Source organism: Coffea arabica, chromosome 4c (assembly GCF_036785885.1).
Source record: "Coffea arabica cultivar ET-39 chromosome 4c, Coffea Arabica ET-39 HiFi, whole genome shotgun sequence".
Classification (NCBI taxonomy): Eukaryota; Viridiplantae; Streptophyta; class Magnoliopsida; order Gentianales; family Rubiaceae; genus Coffea; species Coffea arabica.
The window spans coordinates 1,237,845-1,264,836 of record NC_092316.1 but is presented as its reverse complement, the minus strand read 5'-3'; the positions used below and the strand labels follow the sequence as shown (position 1 = coordinate 1,264,836).

The following is a 26,992-nucleotide window of genomic DNA, read 5'->3' as shown; positions in this document are numbered from 1 at the left end:
TACTCTTGTTCGTGCTTTTCTTCCCATTGATGTTATTCTTGCATATCTAAGCTAATGATATTTCCAAAACAGGGTCTGCTGGATCTTCATCTTCTTGGCGATAACAGAGCTAAAGCCACTTGTGAAGCTTTACTGCTTCCATATGGTGTTACAAAACATATGGAACAATTGGTAAATGACAACTTCAAGTGGATAAGAACATTTAAGGACAACCTCAGTGCTTTTAGCAGGGAAGACAGGGAGGGAGCAACAGTTAAAGCAATATTACTTGGACACTTCGAAGAGGTTTTTGAGAAGGTACTTTTACGTTCCATTTGTAAATTGATGGATATGCGTAATTAATTACAATTTTTGTTTCTCAATTTCTTGAGAGTGGTCTGCTTTTAACAATTTATTGGCTATGTATTTTCAGGCTAGTTTCATGGCCGAACAGTATAGTTCTGATTTGAAAGCAAGAAAGCAATCAGAAAATGTTTCTGAAGATGCCAACCTTCATATAGAAAACACTATTGGAGTGGGCTTCCTGGATCCATTTAAGGAAATATATAGAAGTATATCAGATGCATTCCATGTGATGCTCTCACAGAAGAATGGACCTGTTTTTGGTGAAGAGTCACCAAGCAATATTAGTGAATGGAAAAGCTTTTTCGAAGCAGATACTCAACGCTTGAAGTTGGACTTTATCTGTGACAAATTGGTGCAGATAACTAATAATGCTGTAAGTTTTCCAGTTCAATCACTGGTCTTAAATTAAAAACTGATCTCATAAGATATCTTTCAGATTTCTGTTTGAATTCTAACTGGTAAGTTCTTTATCAGGGAGAGCAGCTGAACCATTGCAGTAAGACAAATACATGCTCTCTTTTTCAAGCACATTTGAGGATTCTATACTCATTGTTAAACGTGATCTTGGCCTTTGGTGATGGTCTTCTGCATGATTTTCTCAATATGCATAGGATGGTAAGAATGTCAAATGCATTCTGATCTCAATTGATTTATAATCTTCCTTCTGTTAGAAAGCAGTGAACCTAAGCTACATGAAATGTATTCTGCCTTCTTGGATTAAGCAATCCAGTCTCCTTTATGTGCCGCATTCTAGTTACAGAGGGATCTGGAGTAGGTGTAATGGGTGGCCTAAGGCCTTTCTTGTAAAAGGATAGGCTGGATTAAGCAATCGAGTCTCCTTTTTTGTCTCTTTCTTGAATTTTTTCTCTCCCTTTGTATACATGCTCCATTAACATTGGTTACCTAAATGGGTTTACTTTGTATGCAGGTCTCAGTCATGACTTATGTGCTTGCAGAGATTTTTGCTTTGTTATTTGCAAAAGGATTTGGCATTCCAGAAGACCAAGTTAAGGAATCTGAATGTGAAACAAGACAAGATGCTAGTGGAACCGGTATGGGTGAGGGTGCAGGACTAAATGATGTCAGTGATCAGATAAATAATGAAGATCAACTTCTTGGGACTTCTGAAAAGGTATGGAAGCCCCAGGGTTATAGAACTTTCTATGTTGCTCTCTTCTATTCTTTTCCTTCAAGAAAGATCCTTGCGCAAGCTTCATGACATTCTTTTCCCTGTTTCCACAGAATTGTGAGGGGCAGGATGGTTTAAGTGATCCTCCAAGTAGAAGTGATAAAGGAATAGAGATGGAACATGATTTTGGTACTGATGTCCTTAGTGTTAATGAGGAACCTATGGATGATTATGGTGGCAGTGGAGACGAGCAATTGGAATCTGCAATGGGGGAAACTGGTGCTGATAGTGAAATTGCTAAAGAGAAACCCTGGGAGAAGAGTGATGATGAAAATCCCATGGGCATGGAAGAGAAGTATGAGTCTGGGCCACCAGTGGAAGACTATGAAACTAATGATAGGGAGCTTCGAGCTAAGCAAGATCCAGTTTCTGTTGATGAAGCTGGGGAGAACAATCCTGAAGAATTTGACAAAAAAGATGTGGAAAATGGAGAAGAAGCTGCTCCTGACGGCAAGGAAGATGCGATGATGGACAAAGACAATGCATACTCAGATCCTAGTGGGTTGAAGATTGATGAGCCAAACCAAGATTTTGATGAAGATGAAGCAAACGGAACTGAACTCATGGAAGATCATGTAATGGAAGAACTACAAGATCCAGCTGACAGTGAGAACGAGGAGGAAAAGGATGTTGAAATGGATGGAACTTTGGATGAGAAAGGTTCTAACAATTTGACAGACAGCCAAGAAAGTGATCATGAAAATGATACAATGGGCTCTGGGGAGCCAAAGGAACCTCTGCAAATGGGAACTTCTGAGCAAATGAATGATGATATTTCAACTTTGCAATCTGCAAATAAACCAAATGCAGAATCTAGTGCTGTAGGTTTGGGTGATGTTGTACCAGAAGCAAAATGGTCAGATGCCAGTGATGTTCAAGATGATCTTGCTCCTATCAGAGGCTTACCTGATTCCTCTGCCATTGAACTTCCTGTTACTGACACATCAAATGGTAGCAAACTAGGCAATAGTCGTTTTGATGCGCCTATGCCACTAAGGGAAGACTCAATTCAGAAAACAAAACCAAATCCTTTGCGTAGTGTTGGAGATGCACTTGATGGATGGAAAGAACGAGTTAAAGTGTCTATGGATCTTGAGGAAAATGTCAATGACACTGGTGATTTCAATGAGGAAAATGCAAATGAATATGGATACACTGCTGAATTTGAGAAGGGAACAGCCCAAACACTTGGACCAGCAACAAATGACCAGATTGACAAAAATATGAGTGGAAAGGATCTGGAAAAAGATACTGAAACTAAAGGAGTAGACCATGGCATTGATATGGAGTTTGAAAATCAGCCATCTGACAGACAACATATGCTGAGTTCGGCTTTGAATCATGGAAATGATTTGGAAAGACAATCAGAAAGCTTGGACTTAGGGAAGCATTCAGAGGAATCTTCAGGACTTCATGGGAATCATGATGAGGACACGAGGTTATCACAGAGTTTGGTGTCTATCAATAGGTCTTACTTGACTGAGGACATAAATCAACTCAGCAAGCTTTCTGTGAGTGATGACGAGCTTGGTAAGGCCAATTTTCTTGAAGAAATTTCCAGTGATGTGAGACATAATGCTGCTACAGTGTGGAGAAGATATGAACTACTCACTACAAGATTGTCACAAGAGTTGGCTGAACAGCTCCGGCTTGTCATGGAACCCACTTTAGCTAGCAAGCTCCAGGGTGATTACAAGACTGGCAAAAGGATTAACATGAAGAAGGTGCGTATTATAGTGCTTATATTTCTAAACTCATTCTCACTTTCTGTGGTTTTTCAAATGAAATACCTTGTTTCTGGAAGAGAAGGAAGGAAGTGGAAAAAAAATTTTTCCTTGTGTTCAGAAGATGACAAGAAGAATGCTGGACAGATACACATTACCATTTTCTCTGTGCTTCTTTGGGTTGGGGTGGGTGGGAGACTGGAACTTGATTGGCATATTATATAAACTGAGAAAAGAAAACACAGCATGTATGATACCTATTGACTTTACATGGTGTAGATACTTTAAACCTGAAAGGTATACGATTACAACGTGTGTAAATTGGCAGGTGATTCCTTATATTGCAAGTCATTACCGTAAAGACAAAATATGGCTAAGGAGGACACGGCCAAATAAACGCAATTACCAGGTGGTCATTGCTGTGGATGATTCCCGTAGTATGCAGGAAAGTCGTTGCGGAGATGTAGCTATTGAAGCTTTGGTCACAGTTTGTCGTGCAATGTCTCAATTGGAAGTTGGTAACTTAGCTGTTGCAAGCTTTGGGAAGAAGGGCAACATAAGATTGCTCCATGATTTTGATCAGCCATTTACTGGAGAAGCTGGTATAAAGGTCAGTTTTTTCCTCCTGACAAGTAAATGAGAAGCTGACACTACATCTCAGTCCATCTTTTGTTCTTTTTTTTTTCCAATCTTGATCAACTGTCTGTAGATCATGCTTTTGAATGGTCTATTTGATTGCTTCAAGTTAAAAATTGTTTAGATGAGATCTAAGCTGCACATAATTGTTGTGAAACTGGATTACTTTGGCTGATATTTGCCTTTTCTGGGAATAGATGATCTCAAGCTTGACATTTAGTCAAGAGAATACAATAGCTGATGAACCAGTAGTTGATCTATTGAAATATTTGAACAATATGCTGGATGCTGCAGTAGCAAATGCACGACTACCTTCAGGACATAATCCCCTGCAGCAACTTGTTTTGATAATTGCAGATGGCAGGTTCCATGAGAAGGTATTTCACAATCCATTCATCAAATATCCAACCTTGTCACTTATCCTCTCATTCTCATTTATTCTCTTTTTACGTCGAATATTTCTAGGAAAACCTTAAACGTTGTGTGAGAGATATCTTGAGTAGAAAACGTATGGTTGCATTTTTGTTACTGGATAGCCCTGAAGAGTCAATCATGGACCTGATGGTAACTCTTTTTGCCTTATATTTTGGTTGTATTTTTGTCTTTTCAAGTTTTTGGAACTAAAGTCTCTTCAGTCTCAAGGATGACTCACTTGTTTGTTCCTCCAGGAAGCAACATTTCAAGGTGGAAATGTCAAGTTCTCCAAGTATTTAGATTCCTTTCCTTTCCCGTATTATGTGGTTCTGAAGAACATTGAGGCACTACCTAGAACACTTGCTGATCTATTGAGACAAGTAATTACATGTGCTCCTTGTCCCCCCCCCCCCTCTTTCTCTCTCTGTCTCTCTCAGGCCTAAAAGGTATGGAATACTATATATTATGATCCGAGTCTTAACCAATTTTTTCTGTATTTTACGTGCAGTGGTTTGAGCTTATGCAATATTCTAGGGACTAAATATATGGGAGTGCCAATGTCGTGATAGTAACTGGTGCTGATCGGTGATAGATCATACAAACTTCATCTACCCAGCACCCCTCTTCCTCTTACGTGGTTCGGGAGAGACATCTTGCTGGCTCGAGGCAGTCGACGAACGATTAAGAACTAATGATAGTGAATGGGCTTTGTTCCGCATGATGCTGTCCACTGGCGGAAATGCAGTGGCTCGCAGAGGTGAAGACGAAGCTAAGGGTGCCTTCTTGTGTATGTGGTTCGGTCAGTCTGGTGGTTAGCATGAACCACCCCGTGCAGTCTGGGCTTCGTGAGGCTCATTCAGAGTACTTGGGACTTCTGCAAACGGGAGAGGGAAAGAGGATGTACCACACTTTCCTGGATGGACTCCTGACGTATACGGTCATCGAGAAATTCCGACCTCTGTCTCTGAGGAGTCCTTTCTAAAATTAACATTTTAGGTTTCACATTGAGTCAGTCGTCGTTTAAGAGTTGCTATATGCACGTCGAAGGCGATTAAGAAGTTCGATGCTGCTGTCTCCTTGGAAAAAAAAGGCTGAATGGTTTTGTTTGTAACCGACCAAATTTCTGGTAGGGTAGAATCAAGCTTCTTCTTCCGATGGATATGCAAAATAACATGCTTTTGAGTTGTACCAATTGTAATTGGAATGGAGTTCTAAACTGAAATTTTGTAGATGTTATTTCAATTTTCTGTGTGCCAGATTAGTTCACAAGATTAACGGATAAGGATCACGTAAATTTGAAATGGTGAGATGGGATAAGGATTAGCTAAACATGCATAGCAATTGGAAATCGAGAAAAGTTACATTGCTAGTAACTAATAGTTTTAAATGGTTTGATTGTAGTGAAATTGTAGAATCAAATATTTATGGATTAAAATAAATCTAAAATTCTAGAAACAAAGGGATTGGGCATATTGAGGCTTGTAATAAAAAACTCCTTCCTGCAATACACATGCTCGAACCAAATATTACAAGCTTTTCTCAATTGATCAATATGGTCATGTTTTGGCTCTAGTTTTTTTTTTTTTTTCTCTTTTTTTTGTAACGGCAACTACCTAATATATTCTTACTTTATGGGGAGGGAGCTGAAATAGACTCGTATTAGGATTAAATACACTCTACGGGGAAAGTTTATAGGGAGGGAGCCTGAGGAGGCGTGAATTGGAGTTAAATATACTTTATGGAGAGTTTAAAGAGAATCGTGTGGAGGTTAAGAGATAGAGTATCAAATCACACAACAGCGTTATTATATTCTTTGAATTTTTTAAATATAAGAAATAATACAATTCTTGTGTGATGCACTAAACAAATAGGGTTTAAACTTCCGACCTAGTATATACTTCCTTCGTCTCACTTTGATAGTTCTGGTTTTTTTTCACACAGTTTAAGAAAAAATAGTTAACTTTGTTGGAACAATCAATTTAGGTAGCTATTTTCCTAAAATACCTCACATTAATTGGAGTACAACTTTATGAGAATTTGAATTGATGATAAAAAAAAATACCTCACATTAATTGGAGTACAACTTTATGAGAATTTGAATTGATAATAAAAAAAGAATCAACTCTCATTAAAATAGGGTATGTTTATAGTAACAACAACTTACATTGCATAAGGGTATTTTACGAAAATTAGAATACAACTACATTCTTCAATTGGAGATAGGATTACAATTTGAGACAGACGAAAAAGAAAAACAGGACTATCAAAGTGGGACGGAGAGAGTGACAAAGTTTAAAAAAAAAAAAAGACTCTCCCTGATGATTGGATCTTCTCCAACTGGGCGGAAGCTCTTGCTTTTTGAAATTAGTCTTAAGTTTTACGAGCAATTACAAATTTTTCTTGAATTATACTCTGCATGTACTTAGAACAAGAAAATACATACGGTAAATCTGAACCTTGACAATGACATTACGTAACTTTATTTGTATAGTGTATAACTTTATTACAAAATTTTATAGGTCTCACACACGATATGAAAATCGATACACAACTTATATGATCTGAACCGCATAATTTATTGAGAACAAATCATGATCATTAACAGCTCGAGAACGATCGCTCTGATGACCGCTCCTGCCAACGTTTCCCGCCGGCACCAGGTCTGAGTCCGGCTAGGATACGGTTCACGCGTCAGAAGTGGTGGGCCAGTCATCCGCAGGTCTTTGTCAGATCGCAGTACAGACAAACAAACCCACTACCTCTTTGAAAAGACCAAACCAACCCTCTAACTAAATTTTATTACACCAATCCGACAGCTGCACGTGGCAATCATGAGGCTTCATTCCCCCGTCTCTCTCTCTTGTTTAGTACTCGTATATTCGTGCAATGATGATGCAAACAATTAAAAAGAATAAAATGTAAAATCCTCAGCCTTTCTCTTCATCCTCCACTCCCGTCTCGCTCTCACTACCTTCCGCCAACAGGCCTTTCGGTCTTGCCGATTATTCTCTCCTCCTCTAAGCCGCTTATTTCCATTGTAGTTTCTGAACAAGTCCGAGATCCGATACCTCCAGTAGTATTGATATAATCAGGTCTACCGTTTCGTTTCCGTCGAAGATGATGTACCTTTTTTTGCCGGTTAGAGCCATCCAAAAATGTTAGACCCGTATGCTATTGTTCACGTTAGATCCCAAAAATGGCTTCGCAAGAGGAAAAAAAAGGGCCCTCTTTGGATTTTGACCTCAACTTTCTCCTGCACTTGTGAATAGTAGTAGCTCCAGCAGCAGATAAAGTTTTGATCTTTTTTCTGAGCTTGCAGTAACTGCAGTTCCAAAAAAATCTTTAAAGACCAGACTTTTTGGGATTTGTGTGATAGTAACAATAATATTTTTGTTGGTTTTAAGATGTTTGATGATCTAATGGATATGGGTTTGTACTTGTTTTCATAGACATATTAGAGATGGAGGTCAAGTTAGTAGAATGAAAATTTTTTGAGCAACAGTAGTTGACAGGGAAAAAAAAAAGTGGGATTTTTGAAAGTGGCTAAGATGAGTTTGGATGCTGCTGAAGAAGAAGAAGAATCGTCCCAAGAAGTAAAAATTCCAGCGGATATAGATTGGAAAATGCTGGATAAATCCAAGTTTTTCTTCCTCGGAGCTGCCTTTTTTTCCGGTGTTTCAGCTACTCTTTATCCTATAGTGGTGTTAAAAACCAGGCAACAGGTGGCCCAATCTCAAGTTTCTACCATTAGGATTGCGTTTTGGATTGTTAGACACGAGGGGTTTCGCAGTTTGTATAGAGGATTTGGGACTTCTTTAATGGGTACAATCCCCGCCAGGGCATTATACATGGCCGTCTTGGAGATTACCAAGAGTAATGTGGGGACTACTGCTATTAAAGTTGGCTTTCCAGACTCGACTGCAGCTGCTATGGCTAATGCTGCTGCTGGATTAAGTGCTGCAGTGGCTGCACAAATGGTTTGGACCCCAATTGATGTGGTGAGCCAGCGCCTTATGGTGCAAGGTGGTAATCGACACAAATTTAGTAATTCGTTATCTTCGACCAAGTATCTGAATGGAATTGATGCCTTCAGGAAGATCCTAAATTCGGATGGACTCAGAGGACTCTACAGGGGATTTGGGATTTCGATCTTGACTTATGCTCCTTCTAATGCAGTTTGGTGGGCATCCTACTCTGTTGCTCAGAGGCTGGTTTGGGATGGAATTGGATTTTACTTGTGCAAGAAAGATGATGATATGTTTGAAAATGGTGTTAGTGCTTTAAGGCCTGATTGTAAAACTGTAATAGCTGTTCAAGGGGTCAGTGCATTCATGGCTGGAGGAGTTTCCGCGGTGATTACTATGCCTTTGGATACCATAAAGACCAGATTGCAGGTTCTGGATGGGGACGAAAATGGCCGAAAGGGGCCAACCATTGGACACACGTTCAGGAATTTGGTAAGAGAAGGTGGTTTGATGGCTTGCTACAGAGGGCTGTGGCCACGATGGGCTTCAATGTCCATGTCTGCCACCACAATGATAACTACCTATGAGTTCTTGAAACGGCTTTCCGCCAAGAATCAAGAGGGTTTGACATGATGAACATACGAATTACGAAATAAAACAAACAGGGCATAAGCTTAGTTTTGTCTTCTCCTTTTTCAACTAATGCAATGTTAAATCTTTTGGTTGTTTTGAAGTCTGAAGTTGTCTCTATTTCCTGCTGTTGCTTGAACTAGAACTCTTCACCCTAACCAAAATGGCAGTCTTATGTGTGCAGCTGCTAGTTTCGTTATGCGTACAACTTTAACGTACATACCATTTTTTTGCTTCGACTCCCACACACATACCTTCCTGCATCATGATGCATTTTCTGGAGTATATTCCACAACTTTTGGGAACTCGAAACTCTTTACTGGGAGGTCCCCTCTATTAGCTAAAAGTCAGTTTTTCCAGCTTCGCTCTAGTCGATCGGAAGTGGCTGCCAAAATGTGAGCTCCCTTTGCGTGGAGGGATTGCTTCTTTTCAGTCTTTATGGATAATAGCCAAATACTAAAACCATAGAATGGAGTTGGGCACTGATTAGTCCATGGTTAAATCTTTTTCGTGCACTGATTACAGAACTGTACTGCGAAACCGATCACTTATCAGAATCAAGATGCTTGCTTTAAATAAATGGCTAAAGAGCATTTTGTTGCTTACGTTGGTTAAATGTTTAGCTTTTTAGTATTTGGATGGATGTTGGACAAGGCATCAAGGGTTATGAAAGAGACTTTTGTACGGTCCAGTATGGCAAGTGTCTTATGTTTGTCCCAGGCATAACAATCCACAAATTATTTTATGGAACCACTGGGCCTCCTTCCGTCCGGCACACCGGGATCATCTCCTCCCGCGCCGATGATTCTTCGAACCTTGTAAACATTCGGTAAAACCATAATTACAAGCAGAGATGCGAGACTCGCTTAATTCCAATTTTGCACTACAATCCATTTTGGGCATGCAGCAGAGGTACATTGCCAGATGAAAAAGATTTTTTGTCAGTTCGATGCCATGTATTTCTTCGCCGTCCGCCGATCTTTTTAGGTGAGTTCGAAACGATTGGCAAGTTACTCGGTCAGTTTTCACCTGTCTAGAATGTGCGCTTTAACCAACGGAAGCCAGAGCTATGGAGAGAAGACTAAGAGCTAAGGACATGAATCTGAGACACGGTACGATCATTTGTTATGGAGAAAAAGACTAATAGCTAACGGCGCGCGTTTCCAGAGTCGAGAAATGGTGATCTAACATCTGCAAGGAGAGACGGTCAAAACTCCCAACAGGAGAACATCAACAAAATGCTCCTGCCTCCCTAGCACTAAAATTAGGAGAATGTAACCCTTTTTAGCAGTAAATCGGGGACTAAATTAGCCAAAGTACAAACAAAATGGCAACACCACAGCACAAAATAATGTCATCCTGGAGAAAAAAGTATGAACTCACAGGTTAGCTCTACATACAGCTCCGAAACACAGAAGCAACCTAACCGCTTAGACAAGACGGAGCGCATCAAGAGGCTGAAAGTAGATGAATACTACGTTACATCACTCATTAAGTGCGAGCTCTCTTATTGCTGCATGATGGGCACTTATACTGCTTGATATGCTCAGCTCTAGCAGGGGTGATCTTCACACACTTGCCGTGGAACCACTTCTCACACATATCACAACATATCCAGAACTCATCCGATGCATAATTCTCACCACAGGCACCACACAAGGTGTCACCATGCTCTTCTTCATCTTCCTCGTCTAATACCTCATCCTCATCCTTAGGCTGTGACTTTGAATATTTTCCCTGCGATACAGATGCCAGCAGCTTGTGTCACATAAAAAGTGAAGAGCATTTCAGACATGTAAGAAATGGTTGTGCAAAGGATTAAGAATCCAGCATCCAAAGCATTATTTCAAAGTGAAAGGAATGTACTTAGAGTGCAGGTCAAGAACATTAAAGTGACAGGAAGATGAAAGGAAAATGATGGAGATGCTATTAAACATCCAAAAATAAAATAAAATAAAGCCATCACCAGAAAATCCAACTCTACCATTTTGGAATTTGACTTGGGTTTGCTACTACTGTGATTTGGTGCCGAAGATTTCTCTTTCTGTTGTTTCTTGGCAGCACCAGTGACAACTTCAAATACAGTAGGAAGGTCATTTATCATACTGAAAAGCCGTTTCCTACAGCAAAAGACATGGATAGATAAAAATAATCAGTCAAAGGATATTAGTTTACATGTTAAAACCAATCACAACTTAGTCCCCCATGTTTCAATATCCAACAACTGGTGTCATCCCAATTTACTGAAATGTTTCAACTTCCACTATTTGGTCCTTCACATTTGTCTCTCATGCTATTTCAGGCATCTTGCTGGTTACAGCAGAGACTCAATGTGTCAAAACTGAAATGATGTGTAGCATCGAGTACAGGATCAAGAATATGAGAGCAAAATTTGCTGCTTCTGAAGATCAGGAAGACTGCAATACAGCTTGTCAATACTTAAGGAAGCAAAACTGCTACTGTCCTTCAAGCAACACATGCAATGCAACCTCAAAAGAACCTACTATAATGAGGGACTTACAAGAAATCTGATAAGCAGCTTAGTTTCATTTTCAGATGAACATTCTAATATAATTCTCTGATTATGTCAAACGAATTTTAACATTTCAAGCAAGGGGCATGCTGACTTGGCTGAAAAGGTGGTTGAAGTGAAGATATGAACAATATGGCATCAAAATTCAAATCTTCGAGGAACCTAATATGTATCTACATGAACTTTTGATTAATGATCACCCACGAACAGCGCCTTTGTCCTTGTCTATTTAGCCCCTTCAGATAATAAGAATGTGTGAGGTAACCACTCTCACCTACAGTCCAAAAATAAAATTTGGCCCTTTGATAACACATCAGCCATGAGAAGGTGGTAATACAGTGGATAGAAATTCTTCCCAGGTGACACTAACTACAGATGAAAACTTATTCCTTGTTAAAAAAAACAGAGAATAAAAAATTGACATGCATCCGCGAATGAAGCGCCCAAACTCAAGACAGTGGAGAGCAATGTACCATTTTGAATTTGCTCCCCCAGCAGCTATTTATGAGAAACCAAGTGAATCCACCAGAAGGTAGTCAATTGTCTACATCAAACAAATACGATATTGTCTGTGGCATTGCAAAGTATACCTGAATTATAATCAGGACATGAGCATAAACTTTAGCCTATTTAAAATTCTTTATGCTCAACAAAATTCACTGGTTGCCTTTTTGCAAGTTTAGAATCTTTGCAGGGTAAGCAGCTAAGGTCAGCAAATAACCATTGGCTGAATGATACTCAAAGGCTAGAAGATTAAACTGACAAAATCCAAACAATATTATACAGCTAGATGCTAACAACTGAAATATTATTGAGTTTATTGTATACCCCAAGAAACTAAAAGTCCACGAACCACTTAAAATATTTTGGAAGTCTGAAATCTATGAATTTGCTAGCTGTTAAAATTTGCAAAAGCTTTAAGCTCTTTGATGAAAGCAAGAAGTCAATAAACACGTACCTGTCTGCTTTATCAAACCCAAATCTAGCACCAAAGTAAAAGGCAACGGCCAGCAACCATGCATCACTGTGGACAGCAACCAAAGATAACCAGTCTTTTTCTTGCATACCATCTCTAGCAAAGTTGATCCCCAAAGCTGGTTCAGGTAGCTCAGGAGGAACTTCTTCTGCAGGCAAATTGACCTCCCAATGCTCACTTGGGAAACCATACAAGCACAAATTCTCTTTCTCTACACCCATACATTTCAAAAGTTAAACTTACTATTACAATAATTCTCATGCACCAAGAAAAAAAAAATAGACCAAATGCAAATTACACGGCTGACTACCCCGTGTAATATACACAGAAGAATAGTAGACTCCATGTCAAGGTAACATGCCAAAGCTTTAATTACAAGACATTTATTAAAAATTTAAAACATAAACCTAAAGCTAAAACATAAAGGCAAGGACTAGGGCCGCGGATAGATAAGTTCCTTTGAAGAACAAGATATGATTGTCTATATCCAACAAATAAAAAATAGAAAGAAAAACCCATGCACAGATAAAAGGGACCTATAAAATTGAGTTTGGCAGTCATCGTGATTGAGCAATTTCAATTCATAGCCTCTTCAATACCGAGTAAGCAACAGACCACCTAATATGAAGAAAAAGCACAAAAGAACAGACAAGGCTACAATTATGAAAATCTTTAACCTCAATACTTCTATGGGAATAGTCACACACAGTAACAAGGAGATGACATTGTTTCATAAACATGCCTAACAACATAAATACAACAACTGGGATTTAAGTTCCACTACTGTCAAAGAATAATTGACATTAGCAATTTCTGCTTTTCAAATAAGAAGACTAACACATCAGCCACGATAGGAACCACCATAAATTTTGAAAAAGACAGGCTAATCGATAGAGTTCTCCTCCAAGATCATCGTTCTTAAACTAGATATGCCGTTGCACATGGAGATTTCAACAACTAAAAATCAAAATAGCAGCCGTTCCCACAAGACACCAAGAGCCAATAAAAGAGTCAAGCATGAGAAAAACGCTCCTGAAAACATGCAACACACAATTGAAATACAATCGACACACATATGTGTTTTTTTTTTGGGGGAGGGGGTGGGTAAGGGAAGAACAACCATCCAAAAACTAAATTCATTGCTTTCTTCCACTGCTGCCTCCCCTTTCTAACAACCGATTCCAGCTCAATGGCAAAATTTAAACTTCCAACCTTTCTCACGAAGTCCATAATGCGTATTCTGAGCGTATAACATCTTCTTCTCCTTTTCTTTTTCTTTTTCTTTTTTTTTTCCTTTTGGCGGGATATGTAAATTGCATAAAACTGTAAGAAAGCGGACATGCGTCAAAAGTCTTTATTCTTCGTGTCTAAACAAGGGTTCAAGCCTCATCGCATGAATTCTCCTTCCCCTTCCCACCCCAGCTAATGAATTTTAACATAGCACCGTGACAGCAAAAACCTGAAAATTCTGGCATTTATAACTAACTTTAGGTAGAGGAAGCAAGAACTCATACCTGGGTCACACTGTTGGTAGAAGTCTTCAACATCTGCGACAAAAATTAAACAACACGCGGAAAGTTAAAAAGAGAGGAAAAAAAGAAGAAGCAAACTTTACAAAAAAAACATACTTAATTAGGGGGGAGAGAGAGAGAGAGAGGCAGGCAGAAGGAGCGAACCAGTGGTAAGAGCTTTAATCAAACCAGCTCTTCGGCCCTTAAAATCTCTAAACACCTCCTCTACAGTTCGCGGATTGTAGCCTCCGTCCATTTTCAAGAATATACGACACACTTACAAAATTCAACCTTTCCTATTCTTTCCCCGAAAACTACTACTAGTACTCCAGAGTAGCAGTTAGAAGCAAATGGGAAAAGTGGGGAGGGTTTTGTTGGGATTTTAAAGAAGAGTAGAAAATGGAAAATGAGAAGAAAATTTTAGCAAGAAAAGTAGGAGGCTCTAAAGCTGGAAATTTTCGTAGAAGCACCAGTTATTAGTAATTAAGGGAATGGCGTAACGAAGGAAGGCAGGTGGTCTTTCAAGCGAGGTTTTGTTTTGTTTTGTTTATTTTTTATTTTTGAGGAGCGGAGCTGACGGCTGAGGGCTGGCTGGCTGACTGCTGACTGCTGAGGCTGAGCCAGCGGATTTGAATCTGAAGAATGTGGTCGGGTTTAACTAGATTTGAGGGACGAGAGATGAGTCCGAGTCCAGAACCCGCTTTCCTATGAGGTTTGGAGTTTGGGCTCTCTTTACGTAGAATGCGGTCCCTCTGTGTCTGTGGGTTTGAGTTTTCTTACAGATTTCGGGTCCATGAATCCTCCTGTGGCCCAAACTGCCAACCCAATGCAAAATACAGTGTCAAAGCTCCCGTAAGTCGGTCTAGCACAACACAGTCCTTGTTTTTTATATATATATTTTTTTAAGGAGAGAGAAGAAGGAAAAACGTAACAGCAGACACATATTACTACGTTACATTAAACGAGGGCAAAATGTTCCAATGACCCTCAAACTATTAGAAAATTTAACTTTTGGTTCTAAGTATTAATCGATAAGTTTTAATCCTTCAATTAATTAAAACATATAATTCTAACCCTTTCGTTAACTTGCGCTGCTGTGTTAGTATGACATGTGTAGCAGTGGCTCTCAAACTATTATAAATTTAACTTTTGACTCTCCAACTATTAATTGATAAATTTTACTCCTTCAACTAATTAAAACATATAATTATAATTTTTCTGTCAATTTGAGTCGTTACATCAAACAAAAACATCACCACATGTGTGATGAGGGCATAATTGATGAGTGTTTTCGTGTTCACAGAACGTGTGTTAGAGTAAAATTATTTTACCCCATTTGACTCATAAATTAATTTACCAAATCTTCAATTACTGAATTTGACCAAAATCATTTGAAAACGTAAAACCCAAAACCCTGAATGGAGAAATTCTAGTAACAATAGGCAACTTGAATTAATTGATTTGTCTTCATTTATAATTTAACTCATTTTTTGATGTTGTTCCACAATCATTAGGTTCATGTGCTTCTCTTAATGGCATAAACCTAGCATACAATTCATTTTTTGGGAATATTTCAACAAGTTTTGGTTCACTTTCAATTTTGAATTTTCTAAAATTTTCAAACAATCAATTCTTTTATGAAATTCCTCTAAACTTTACCTCACTGTATCTAAACCTTCTTAATTTATCAAACACTTGGTTGGACATAGTCCAAATTCTTTATCAATAGATGTTTCTATTCGATATAACGATTCAAGTTGATAGAAAACGATAGAATTATATATTTGGGAAAAGAGTCCCAATAGCCATCTAACTATTAGCCATGTGAACTTTTGGCCCCCCCAATAATTAAGAGTCAAATTTTGACCCTCGATCTGTCGTAAGTGAAAAAGTTAATCCTTCTGTCAAGTTCAGTTGTTAAAACTAATGGAAATCAACACCACGTGAGATGCATGCTGAAATACAATGGGCATTTTAGTTCAAGCTGTCATCCACTCAGTAAAAAGGAGTAAAAATCAGTGTAACTTAATTGTTGCCTTTTACCATTCTTTCTCCCCCTACCACAAGTGGTTGGAAGCTTCTGCAATTCGTCGACCATCATCACCAGTGCACATCTCTTGAAGCTTCCGCTGGGGAATTACAAGTACCAAGAGGAAATGGTTGATTTTGAGCGATTTGAGTCAATGAATGAAGGAATTGGATCTGTTTCTAAGATGAGTTGGTGTTGATTTTAGCTGAAGTTAAGGTTTCTTGATCTTTTGGTATCTACCGGTTCCATAAAGCTCTCTCTAGCCTCTGCCCCATCAGTCCACCATAATTGCCACATGATGTTCCCTTCACTCCTTCCCCACCAAATCCAACATGGACAGCCTCCTCCTTCCCAACTTCTCCTCCTTACTTCCCCCCAACCAAAGTCAATTCAAGAAATAATTAAGCTATTCAATCTCTGGCTCCTCTCTTCTGCTATCATGTCAAAGAAAATGCTTGACAACAACAATAATGGAGACAGTACATAGCGTGACGATGGTGTTCCTTGAAGTTAAACTGCTGCATAAGTGGGGGTGATTCCGTCTTAATTCTTATAACTTTCAATCACATGACAATGAAGGAAGAGCATGAAAGGTTCATAGATCTAAAGCTTGCAGCTTTAGTAACCAACTATTGGGAATTGCTTAATTTATGCCAAAGAAGAATGAGCTGCAGTAGAAAGTGAGAAGTTTGTGAGATGAGAAAGCAAGAAAAATGGATGCTCAAATTGTGGGATTCCAACAATGGAAGTGTCACTTTCTCTGTCTGGTAATGACTTATTTATTCAAACTCTCTGTCTAGAAATTCCTTTTGGAGGAGAAAACAAAGAAGAAAAAGAAAAAGAATCAATTATCTGCAACCACATGGAACAAAAAACTTGAGTAGAAGCTCTTCAGCTGACGGGGAGATTTTCTTTTGTTGGAGAAGAAATCCCTTTTTACCAAATAGAAAATTGCTAGACAGACTAAAATGCCCTTCATATTTTAGCATAAGTTTCATGTGGTGTTAGTTTCCATCAATCTTAATGACTGAACTTGACAGAAGGTCCAATATTTTGCACTTTCGATAGATCGAGGGTAAAAAATTTACTCTTAATTTTTGGAGGGCCAAAAGTTCATCTGGCTAATAGTTAGAGGGCTATTGAGACTCTTTTCCCTATATATTTTAATTAGTTGGAGGGTTAGAACTTAATAGTTAATAATTGAAAGGTCAAAAGTTGAACTTCATAATAGTTTAAGGGCACCTAACATCTCATGAATCCTTTATCTTTATTAAACATAACGACTCAAATTGACGAAAATTTTAGAATTAAATGTTTTAATTAATTAGAGGACTAAAACTTATCACTTAATAGTTTGAGGGTTAAAGTTGAATTTCATAATAGTTTGAGAGTCATTGAAACATTTTGCTCTTAAACGAGGTACTCCTAGTACTTCTTCATGATACCTCAACTCATGAGTATGCTTCAATTATCTCTGATTGCATGTTCATGATCTTTGCTCTGCTGAACGTCATACTTAGACTTGCTTATCAAGAAGCAAACTAATGTAGTGACAGATTGACGGAACTGGATGTTCAGTAAGATACCAATCTTGTGTGTTATGAAAGTTTCCCTCCTCATTTGAGAAATCTAGTAGATGCAGATATTAAAAGAATTTGCTTCCCTCGTTTTGCACCTATGACTTAAGTTTTTTCATTATATAGTCCCTTTTATTACCAAAACAAAAAAAAAAATGTACTCCTAGTAGTTGAGTTGAAAAGGCATTCATTCAATAGGTGGAAGGTTAAAAATTACAAACTTAGAGTTCAAGGGTGATGTAGGTTTTTTCTGCCCTTCTTTTCAAGTTTTGACACAACTATCATTTTAGAAGAAATATGGCACGCTGGCTGTTTTTTATGATAGAAGATTATTTCAAAATTATTTCAAAATAACATTATAGCACTTTTTTATAATACTATTTATGCATGTGAGTTGAAGAGTTTGTTGAAAAAATAAAAAAGTAACTGAAAAATACAGATGAGAAATTTTCGCCAATAAAGGAGTACCCAAGCAAGCCATATACCAAATTTGAATGATTAGAACGGCAAAAATATGATAATCTTTTACAGTAACAATGCCAAATTTTTATTGATTATCTCCTTTTTTTTTTTTGGTACCATAATTCTTTTTTCATGCTATCATTTATTGAAAGCTGCATCTTTATACCAAACGACCAACCAACAGGGAGAGTAAGCAGACAGGCTCTAAGCCTTTAAAGCCACTACGTCATTTCAACCTCAAACCCTGAACAGAAAGCATTACCACCCATTAGCAACTGAAGTGCTCTTTTGCAAATAGTTGAGTGAATTTATAACAGTAGCCACTCATCATATCATTCTGATGAAGCCTTCTTGTTTTAAAAACAACTTCCAGAAACCATGCACGCAATGAAGCTACTTTTGTACGCGAAGATGCACTACAATATTACCAAACTAAACAGCCAAGGATGACTTCCCACTTTTACCAGCAGCCATATCCTCGGAGAAGTGCCGAGTCATGGACAGCTGTAAGTTTGACTCTCCAATCTCATCAGCGGATTGAGAGGAACTGCTGAACGCCACCAGTTCTACCACTCCCACCACTGGCTACGAAACTACCAACATGAGGTCGATACCCAGAGAACCTGAAGTCTTGACGCTGGAGGGCATCATCACCATTTGAAGCACTTGTGATGTCCGAGCAGGCAGTGATGGAGATCCCATCCTTTTTATTTCCTGTCTGACAAACTTCAGGTTCCGTTGTTTCCATGTTCAACTGGAGCTGCAAGGAACCGGAGGTTTCTTTGTCATTGGTCTTGGCAACGGCCTTGGCCTCCTGCAGTTCCTTTGTATTCAGAAAACGACCGCCAGAACCTCTTGCTCTATTTAAAGCATGACGATGCCGAGACTCGTGGAGATAAGGCTAAACACATTTTTCAGAAATAGAAACTATTAGCCAATTTTTGATGCATCTGGTCAACCAGTGGTAGAACCATGCCCCCTTGCAGAGAGGAAATAGAAGCTACTGTATACCAACCTTTCGATTTTTTGACAGTTTGTTTTGAGCCTCTTGCTTGGCACGCGATTCTCTACGCCTCATAATTGCTTTGAACTGCTTTGCATTCACAAATATAGGCTCATCTTGTGCAGCATCGAGAGGAAGCGGCACACGAATAGGTGTCATGCCCATCATTTGGGAATGTACCTGATCAATTATAAATGGAAAGTATATCATCAAGAAACACGGCTTAGGCAGTAAGTCAAAAAATTTTCTCCATCTCATATAGCAGTGCAGGTCAAGAACTATTTCACAAAAGATGAATAGTATCATTAGGACAAGCCCCTGGGTTGGGGAATCCAGAACCAAAGAGCCCACTTGATAAAAAAAAAATAGGCAACTTCCTAGTTGCTTAAATGCTCGTGATGTTAACAATGATAATCTCATCTTATCACAATTAATTTTGCAGTATTGGTGAAAGTCTAGATCCTAAAAACAAGCTACCATTAATTTGAATAATATCAAAGATAGCACTTTTCTGTTCCAGGAGAATCTTTTGGACAGGAAAAGCATAAGCATAAAAAGAAAGGAGATGCAAAGTGGGAAAAAAGGTTAAAAAAAGAATGAAATGGCATAGCACTATTGTAGACTATGTGCTGAACCTTGAAAATTTTGCAGAGCTAGTGCAACACTTCAACACATATTCCACCTCCAAGAAGAATTAAGAAGCAAGTTATACTACCACTGATAATGACCCAGGCATTGACCAATAGAAGAATCATCTCAACCATAGTAACTTTCCCTATTTATCTATCACCCATGCTTTCCAGTAGGCAACACACATCTGGTAAACAAGAATATGGACAAAAATAGGAAGAAAGATGCAGTGTAAAGAATACAGTATCATTTAAAAAAAAAAAAAAAGAAGATAGTGAATCAAGCTCCAATACTAATCTACTGCCACCCCTTATCTCCCCATGAATCTGAAAGCTTTATCTCCTTTATTATGCATGTATTTTGTAAGTTCAAAGGTATGAAGTTTGAGGGAAAAAAGGACCAAGGGAGGAGAGTCTTTCTTGTCCACAATGATTATAGTTGTTTGAATTAAAAGGATGCATTCTTAAACATTCACGCCAACTAACACATTAATCTCCAATTAGTTACATCAAATCAATGATAGAGTGATAGTCTGTTGTTGCACTTACCACAGAATGAGGGCCATAAGCAGCAACTAGCCCATGATTGTATGGATCAGTGTAATTAAAAGGATAGGTTGCCTACAGAAAGTATACAAGCACATTGTCACTACTTGAAAGCTCATCCAATACTCCAGATAAATGTCAGAAAACTACATCAATTGACTTACATGTTGCCTGTAATCAATTGATGAACAAGGAAAAATGTAATCCTGAAATAAAACACTTGATTTACTTGGGTCCTCTTCAGGCTTTGCATGCAATCCACACCAGCCTGAACAAACCAAAAATATAAAACAAAAAATAAAAAACTTACACACCAGGCAATTAAAGATCAATGCAAAAGTGGAAGACGATAAGTAGAGAGCTATCATTTGAAGAAATTCCATTTATTCACTTTTTTACAAATTAAATGTCTTGTTTTCGAGAGGGGATCTTTTAATCATGACATCCACTTTCATAGAATGCTTTTACCTACCAGTTGCACCTCAACCCAAACTTAAAAAAAGTAAAAAAAACAAAGACAAAAACAAAAACTAACGGATTACATGCAAAAAATTTAAAAAGTACTGGTGTCTTACTGTCATACATTCTCTACTTTCTTTCCAAATTTACCTAATATAGTGATTCCAGAGGTTCCACCTTTCTTTTCAAAACATTATATATTGTCAACTGCGAGTAGTATTCCTTTGTAGTCAAAGGAAAACATCCGTATGAAATGAACAAAAGACTTCCCATCCCACATTTTGCACAAGCATGTTCATATTTTGTTTAGACAGACAACATCAAATTGGAAGCTCAACATCTTGTTTATTAAGTTTTGTATGAAATTAACTCCTCTAAGATAATACAGCATGTCTGAAAGTGAGGAATGTTCACAAAAACAAAAGGTATGATTTACAATTGTTTTCATCAGGAAAAATAAAGCAATATAACATAAGAGATTTAAATGACAGAAAACATGCCTTGTATGACTTTGGACATCCGATTTGCCTGCTCATCAAGCAATAGCAGAAAATCCAATAAAAGCATTTATAGATTGTAACACTGACAAGCACATATGTTTTGTATCTAATACTTCGATCATTTCTAAAACCACTCAAGAAACAGTAATCACCTCATCTGACTATAATCATTTTATAAATGAGCTTTTAGCATAAAATGAAGCACCAATTCTCTATGCACAAAGACCATAAAGTGAGACGTGCATGGGAGGAAATTTCTCCCAAGTTTCCTCATTAAAGTGTAAATTTATAAGTCAATTCTCAAAATGCTTTAGCACAGCACTGGATGGTGATCTATTTCTATGCATAAAGATTTAGTTAATATTGTGCACATGTATATGAGCATAAACAGTTTGTTTAACACATTGTTTAACCAAAGTAAGATAATGCCATCATAATATGCACAGTGTCTGATGATCTTTCTGTGCTTGTTACTAGTAGTAGGAGAAAACCAAACCCAAGCTTGGATAGAAGAATGATAATGGTGCAAGAGCGTGACAGTCAAGTTAGAATTTTGTCTGCATTCTAGCAAGAGAAGGTAAGGAAATGATTAATTTCATTCACAAATAAGAGTGAGATAAGTAGAGAATAAAAAAAAATGGCTTAAGCTGACAAAAATATTTGCAAAAGAACTTCAAGGAATAAGCTGGCTGGCAAAAAATGACCTCCTGATTAAATGGTAAAATTCTGAAAAAGGAGAATGCAAGCAAACATATGATCTTGTCTCTATAGAGCAAGCATTAATGAATCTAGATGACCAGCCAGAAAAAGAGCTAAATGAAAACAACATATTCTGTATATGATCTCATATACATGGGATAAATGCTTCGTTGAGTTGTCCCAAACATAAACAAAGCTTTTACATATTGATCACATTCATCAAACCTCTGGTGAAAAAAAAAACAGCATGGTTTAAAGAAAAAGCATCTTAGTTCCAAGGAAGAAGAAAAGGAAGAATACTGCAAAATTGGTAATACCCACCAAATCATAGACTGGAACTAGTCTATGACAAATTTGTTTCTCTTGACATATGTTGCGACAAAAAGGCAGCCAGGCATACTAAGATTGTTTTACAGAGACTGATGGCAAGTTGGCCACAAGTTCACTACAACGAAATTGCCTCTCCATTTGCATGACTTAGGCAATATTTAAAGTAGCAAGATGCATGGTCCTAATATGGTTTATTTCTTTTCTTTTCTATCCTCAACAGTTTTTAGGTTGTGATTTGATATTTAAACTAGTACCAACCTTGCTAAATCAATTGGATTCACAACTTGCTAATAAACTAGTTAACATCACTGAGAGGACCAATCAGAATATGTACTACACTACAGCAGATTTTACAAATTCAATTTGTCTTCCTTTTCAACATCTCTATTCAGCTTTAGATAGCACATGTAGAACTAAACTTCAACAAAACAAAAAGTAAAAGCTCAATTAATTTACCTGGCTGAACCGATGTAATATTTTTTCTGTATTTTTCATTTTCCATACTAGCAACTTCAGGGCAAGATTGACCAGTTGACTGAGTGGAAGACGATTCTTGATCTTGAAAGTGAAAACCCAACTGCTTATTACCCTGAAAGCATTCCACTGGAGATGCTGCTTTAAAAGTTAAATTTCTTGACAGAGATGACTGTTGCCCTTGTGAGTTAGTAGAAGTCCACCAAGACTGGCTATCATCAACACATGGGGCCATCATGCGAGCATTGTTAAGATCATCCCCCTTCAGCAAGTCCTGCATTCTGCAGAATTGCGAATGTTACTTAGTGCACCAAAATTGCTAAATAAACTATTTTCAACTTATGTTAATTTTACGGCACTAACTGCAACCAGTTTACCTGCTGATGAAGTTAAAAAAGGCCAAGCAAATATTTCCTTAGAATAGTTAAATCAAAGTAGTAGACTCAACAGCCTTAACCACAATAACATTCCAAATGACAAGTATTTGATTCAACAAGCAAGGATTATTTACATTATCCTAAGACAATTACAATTAGGACCATCACCTGATATGCCTGTCCTCTACATTTTTGAATCATGGATAATGCATTTTTCCTTTTCCAAAGATTCAGTTTAATATAAAGAGGGAGATTAATAACACACACACACACACAAAATGTTGCTGTCAGAATCCTCCCGAAGGCTGAAATACGTGTTTTTCAGAGAATGGCAAAAGGCATTCAATATTTTCTTACGAGAGTGGCCACACGTTGAAAAGCTAATTCTTGCAGCCATACAGCAAAACAACACAAAACAAATGCTAATCAGCAGAAGTTCACATTCTGATAATTCTAGACAATGCAAATGCATGACATGTATCACGGTAGAGGTTCATCCTTCATATCCCATTTTTTTTAACCCCCCCCCCCCCCAAAAAAAGGAAAAAAAAATTGGTCAGCTAAATCAGAGGTTATAAGATACCACATAGGATTTACAAGATAACGAACTTATTGAAAACAAGACACTACGCCAACCATCAGATTTAAAGAGAACTAGTGAATAACTCCGTCTGAAACCAGCACTGCACGAGAGGAAGCAGTATAGTGCCCCCAAAGAAAAATAAGTTCTGACTTTTTACAGCATAGAGGAGAAAAAATCAGATGAAAGATAAATACAACCATCCTAAACAAGTAAGTGATATATCAAAAATTTTTTTAAAAAAAAGACTTATTTTTTCCATTTTTCTTGTACTCCTCGAGGGATGGCACAGAAAGCCTAAAGGTACCATTTTTATTTTAAAAGTGGATGCTTTGAATTGAAAGGTTCCAAACAACCAAAACCCAGAAAATATATTTCCCAGAGGAGTTAAACAACAAGAAGCAGGAAAAGGACAAAAAAAGGAAACGAAAAAAAGGAGTCAGATAACCAATGAAACATGCAGCACTTAACTACTAGCCCATTAATATCATCACAGTAACGGCGGCAGTATAAGTATCACAGAAACCACAACCACAATAGCCAGTAATGAAGGGTCAACATAAAAAGAAAAAAAAAAACTAAGTCGTGCAGATTTCTTAAAACAATGGAAAACCCATATGCAAAAGCAAAAGAAAAGTAGTTGAAGAAGTAGAGGGAAAGTGTTAATGGCAGTAGTAATGGTAGCGCCACTAGTATTGAGATGATAGGAGAAGAACCTTTGGGATTTGGTAAAGATTGAAGATGTTGTTGCTGCTGTTGTGATGGAGTCGGGCATGTCTCCTTTCTTCAAACCGCACAACGAATTTACTCTGGTTTTCTCTTTCTTCCTCCTTTTGGCTTGTAATTACTTACTCCTATCTTCTCGGCCTTGCTGCCTGGTACTAGTAGACTAGACTAGACCAGAATTCAATATTCTATACTGTTTCAACGGCCTAAAACCACGGCTTCCTGGCTTCCTTGCTGCGTCCTTTTCTGCATCCGCAAAGCAAAAAACCATACGGTATACAAACGGTGAAGCTCGATTTACCAGCCCACCACCACAGCGCCACCACCACCACCACCACCAAACTCCCAAGATTATACTACTATAGTACTATGGCAGTAACTTCTTGCTTGGGATATAATATAATAGACGTATTATCAGATCGAATTTGGGATTCTTTTATTTTTTTTGTTATTAGTTTAATGTTGGTGTCCAGGTTTTCTTGTCGTGTTTCGTGACGTATGGATATTTAAAACACGGAAGTTCAAAAGCCCCGCAGGTGAATTTGCTTGTAGTAAAATATTGTGACATTACCCTTAAGCCGCCGACCCTCATAATTAATTCTACCACCACAGCCATGGCGCTCTGTTGCTGGTAGGCGTAATACACTACTTTTGTGGAAAGAGTTTCTATTTATTTATTTAAATGTGCTTAGTGCTGGACCAGATTCTTATCCAAATCTGCAGTGCAGTGTCTATCTCTCGGGGAAATGGGGTTCGAACGGTTGTCACAAACCGATTGGGTCAATTTTGTGTAAAATGCATGAGACATAACTTTGGTGTATATGCACGTGACGAAATTTACTTTCAACAACAATAGTATGTAATTATAGAGCAAAATTTTATGAACTCCAGACGTGATGTGAAAAAATGATGTACAAGATACAATCTGAACTTTATATATATATTTTTTAAGTCAAATCTTAGCTATGAACCTTCGTGAATGGTTGCTTCCATCTCTCTGGGGTCACGGGATTGAGTACTACTAAATACCAATACTTCCTGCATATTAAGCGCACACGTGGTGTTTTATTAGTAAGAAAATTATTTACTTGTATTACAAATATTATTTTATTATATTCTCGTCACATCATAAATTAAAATGTGTTATAGTAATTATTTCAAATAATATCCCATCCAATCAGTGTCGGAATTTGTTTTGCTTCAACTTTCCTTCTTGGACCCCACAACGGCCATGGCCAGAAGAGATATGATCAAGTTCTTCTGTCACTGAATTGAAATCATCACATCCTTTCAGCCTTAATCTACACCTTCATTCATTTGTACGATTGGTATTACCATAACTTTAATATGAAAGTGTGAATTTGGTAATTCTTTTTTTTTTTTTACAATTTATCCTTTGAATTCTATATAATATGCATCATATATAACATGCATTCTCGCTCGATCGTAGGACCCCATGAACGTATCTAAGGTGGTGATTAGTTACAATTTTACCATTAATAGCTTTCATATTTAAAAGTATACAATTATCTATTGGGAGATGTATTTGTTATACATACATATATCAGTCACAGGCAGCATGTATGTATCTTCTTGTCCCTAGCTAAGCTTGGAACGCTTTTACTTGCATATTTAGCTACCTAATTGCTGTACTCATCGTGTTGTGTTACTTACTCTAGCTGCATATTCATGCCTTGAGAATGGATGTACTTACTCTAGCTGCATATTCACAGGCAGGCAGCATGTATGTTTTGGTCCTTGTAAATGCATCAGCGAACAACAAGCAACATACTCCATTCCGTTGTTGCTAATGGATTAAACAAAACTGCTGGAAATTGGAGTCCCTCCCTGATTCGATAACAGCACAGCAGTGCTTTCAATTTTGCTATCCGCCGCATTTCTACGGATCGATCAGCGACAAAAGTTTTTACGGACTGCGAAAAGACATGAAAGCAAACTAGGTCAGACGACGTTACAATCTGCATGCAATGCAACGACTCGAACATACAGATTCATTCATAATCAAAGCTAATGTAAATAAACGGGTTAATTTCAGGCATCATATCATACCTGGCGAAACATATGTACAAGCAAAATAGTCCAAAATTACAAACAATTATTTAGAGAGGCACAGGAATATTTAAAAAGGGGAAGACCGTAGCAGAGATGATGGGACCCCGGGGGATAATGTTGATGAACTCGTTAATTTTTCTCCTCGTTCATCCACTCAATTGTTTCTTGGTTTGTCGAAACTTGATACTAGTATATGATATTGACTGCTACTTTTCGCTTGCAGCGTGTTTCGTGCTAATAGAGAAGCAGAATTAGAAACTGCCGCTGCTAAATCGCGACAACCGCCAGATCTTTTATAGGAGTAGCTTTTAACTTCTAAAGCAGCGTTAATTTTCCTTGTCGTCAGTTTGATGGACAAACAACAAGTGAATTCAGTTGTAATACTGCTAATACTGCGAAGTTTTTACGGCCCTAACAACTGGAATCTGTGTGATGGAGATGGAGATGGAGGCCGTCGCAATTAATTTCTCCGAGGTTGTCTGCACTGTGGTCATCAATCATTGGATACGTACAAAGTTAGAACAGCGTTGGAGCCTCAAATAATTTTTTATCAAGGAAAGAGAGCTTAACGGTTCCCGCTAATCGACAATCACTTTGGAAGGGTG

At 37.9% G+C, this 26,992-nt stretch overlaps 4 protein-coding genes across 9 annotated transcripts in view; 2 read left to right on the top strand and 2 right to left on the bottom strand.

The window, feature by feature from the left end:
- LOC113742322 (midasin-like) overlaps positions 1-5,550 on the top strand; it is a 34,282-nt gene extending 28,732 nt beyond the window's left edge. For all 5 annotated transcript variants that reach the window (XM_072045215.1, XM_072045217.1, XM_072045214.1 and 2 more), the window contains 10 exons: positions 73-297; positions 413-718; positions 820-960; positions 1,274-1,477; positions 1,588-3,258; positions 3,587-3,868; positions 4,092-4,271; positions 4,360-4,458; positions 4,563-4,688; positions 4,817-5,550. In XM_072045215.1, coding sequence (XP_071901316.1) covers positions 73-297; positions 413-718; positions 820-960; positions 1,274-1,477; positions 1,588-3,258; positions 3,587-3,868; positions 4,092-4,271; positions 4,360-4,458; positions 4,563-4,688; positions 4,817-4,849 — 3,267 coding nt within the window. In that variant the 3' untranslated portion in view covers positions 4,850-5,550. The remainder of the gene's footprint in view (positions 1-72; positions 298-412; positions 719-819; positions 961-1,273; positions 1,478-1,587; positions 3,259-3,586; positions 3,869-4,091; positions 4,272-4,359; positions 4,459-4,562; positions 4,689-4,816) is intronic.
- Positions 5,551-7,192: 1,642 nt separating this feature from the next.
- Positions 7,193-9,006, top strand: LOC113741314 (uncharacterized). The gene has a single exon (XM_027268819.2). The coding sequence runs from the start codon at positions 7,857-7,859 to the stop codon at positions 8,904-8,906; it is 1,050 nt and encodes a 349-aa protein (XP_027124620.1). The 5' UTR covers positions 7,193-7,856; the 3' UTR covers positions 8,907-9,006.
- Positions 9,007-10,167: 1,161 nt separating this feature from the next.
- Positions 10,168-14,543, bottom strand: LOC113742967 (PHD finger protein ALFIN-LIKE 4). Of its 2 annotated transcripts, none has more exons than XM_027270999.2 (5): positions 14,089-14,543; positions 13,927-13,959; positions 12,395-12,623; positions 10,888-11,023; positions 10,168-10,640 (listed from the first exon to the last, which is right to left on the bottom strand). In XM_027270999.2, the coding sequence occupies exons 1-5, from the start codon at positions 14,177-14,179 to the stop codon at positions 10,395-10,397; spliced, it is 735 nt and encodes a 244-aa protein (XP_027126800.1). In that variant the 5' UTR covers positions 14,180-14,543; the 3' UTR covers positions 10,168-10,394. The 2 variants fall into 2 exon arrangements, with proteins under 2 accessions (XP_027126800.1, XP_071901314.1); XM_072045213.1 differs by having other exon boundaries at positions 10,870-11,023; positions 14,089-14,528.
- Positions 14,544-18,277: 3,734 nt separating this feature from the next.
- On the bottom strand, positions 18,278-26,805 carry LOC113741511 (nuclear transcription factor Y subunit A-3). Its single transcript, XM_027269042.2, has 7 exons — positions 26,471-26,805; positions 24,305-26,248; positions 22,614-22,912; positions 20,334-20,437; positions 20,173-20,244; positions 19,007-19,174; positions 18,278-18,892 (listed from the first exon to the last, which is right to left on the bottom strand). Exons 2-7 carry the CDS (start codon positions 24,361-24,363, stop codon positions 18,521-18,523), a joined length of 1,074 nt encoding a protein of 357 aa, XP_027124843.1. The 5' UTR covers positions 24,364-26,248; positions 26,471-26,805; the 3' UTR covers positions 18,278-18,520.
- Between the last annotated feature and the right edge of the window lie 187 nt (positions 26,806-26,992).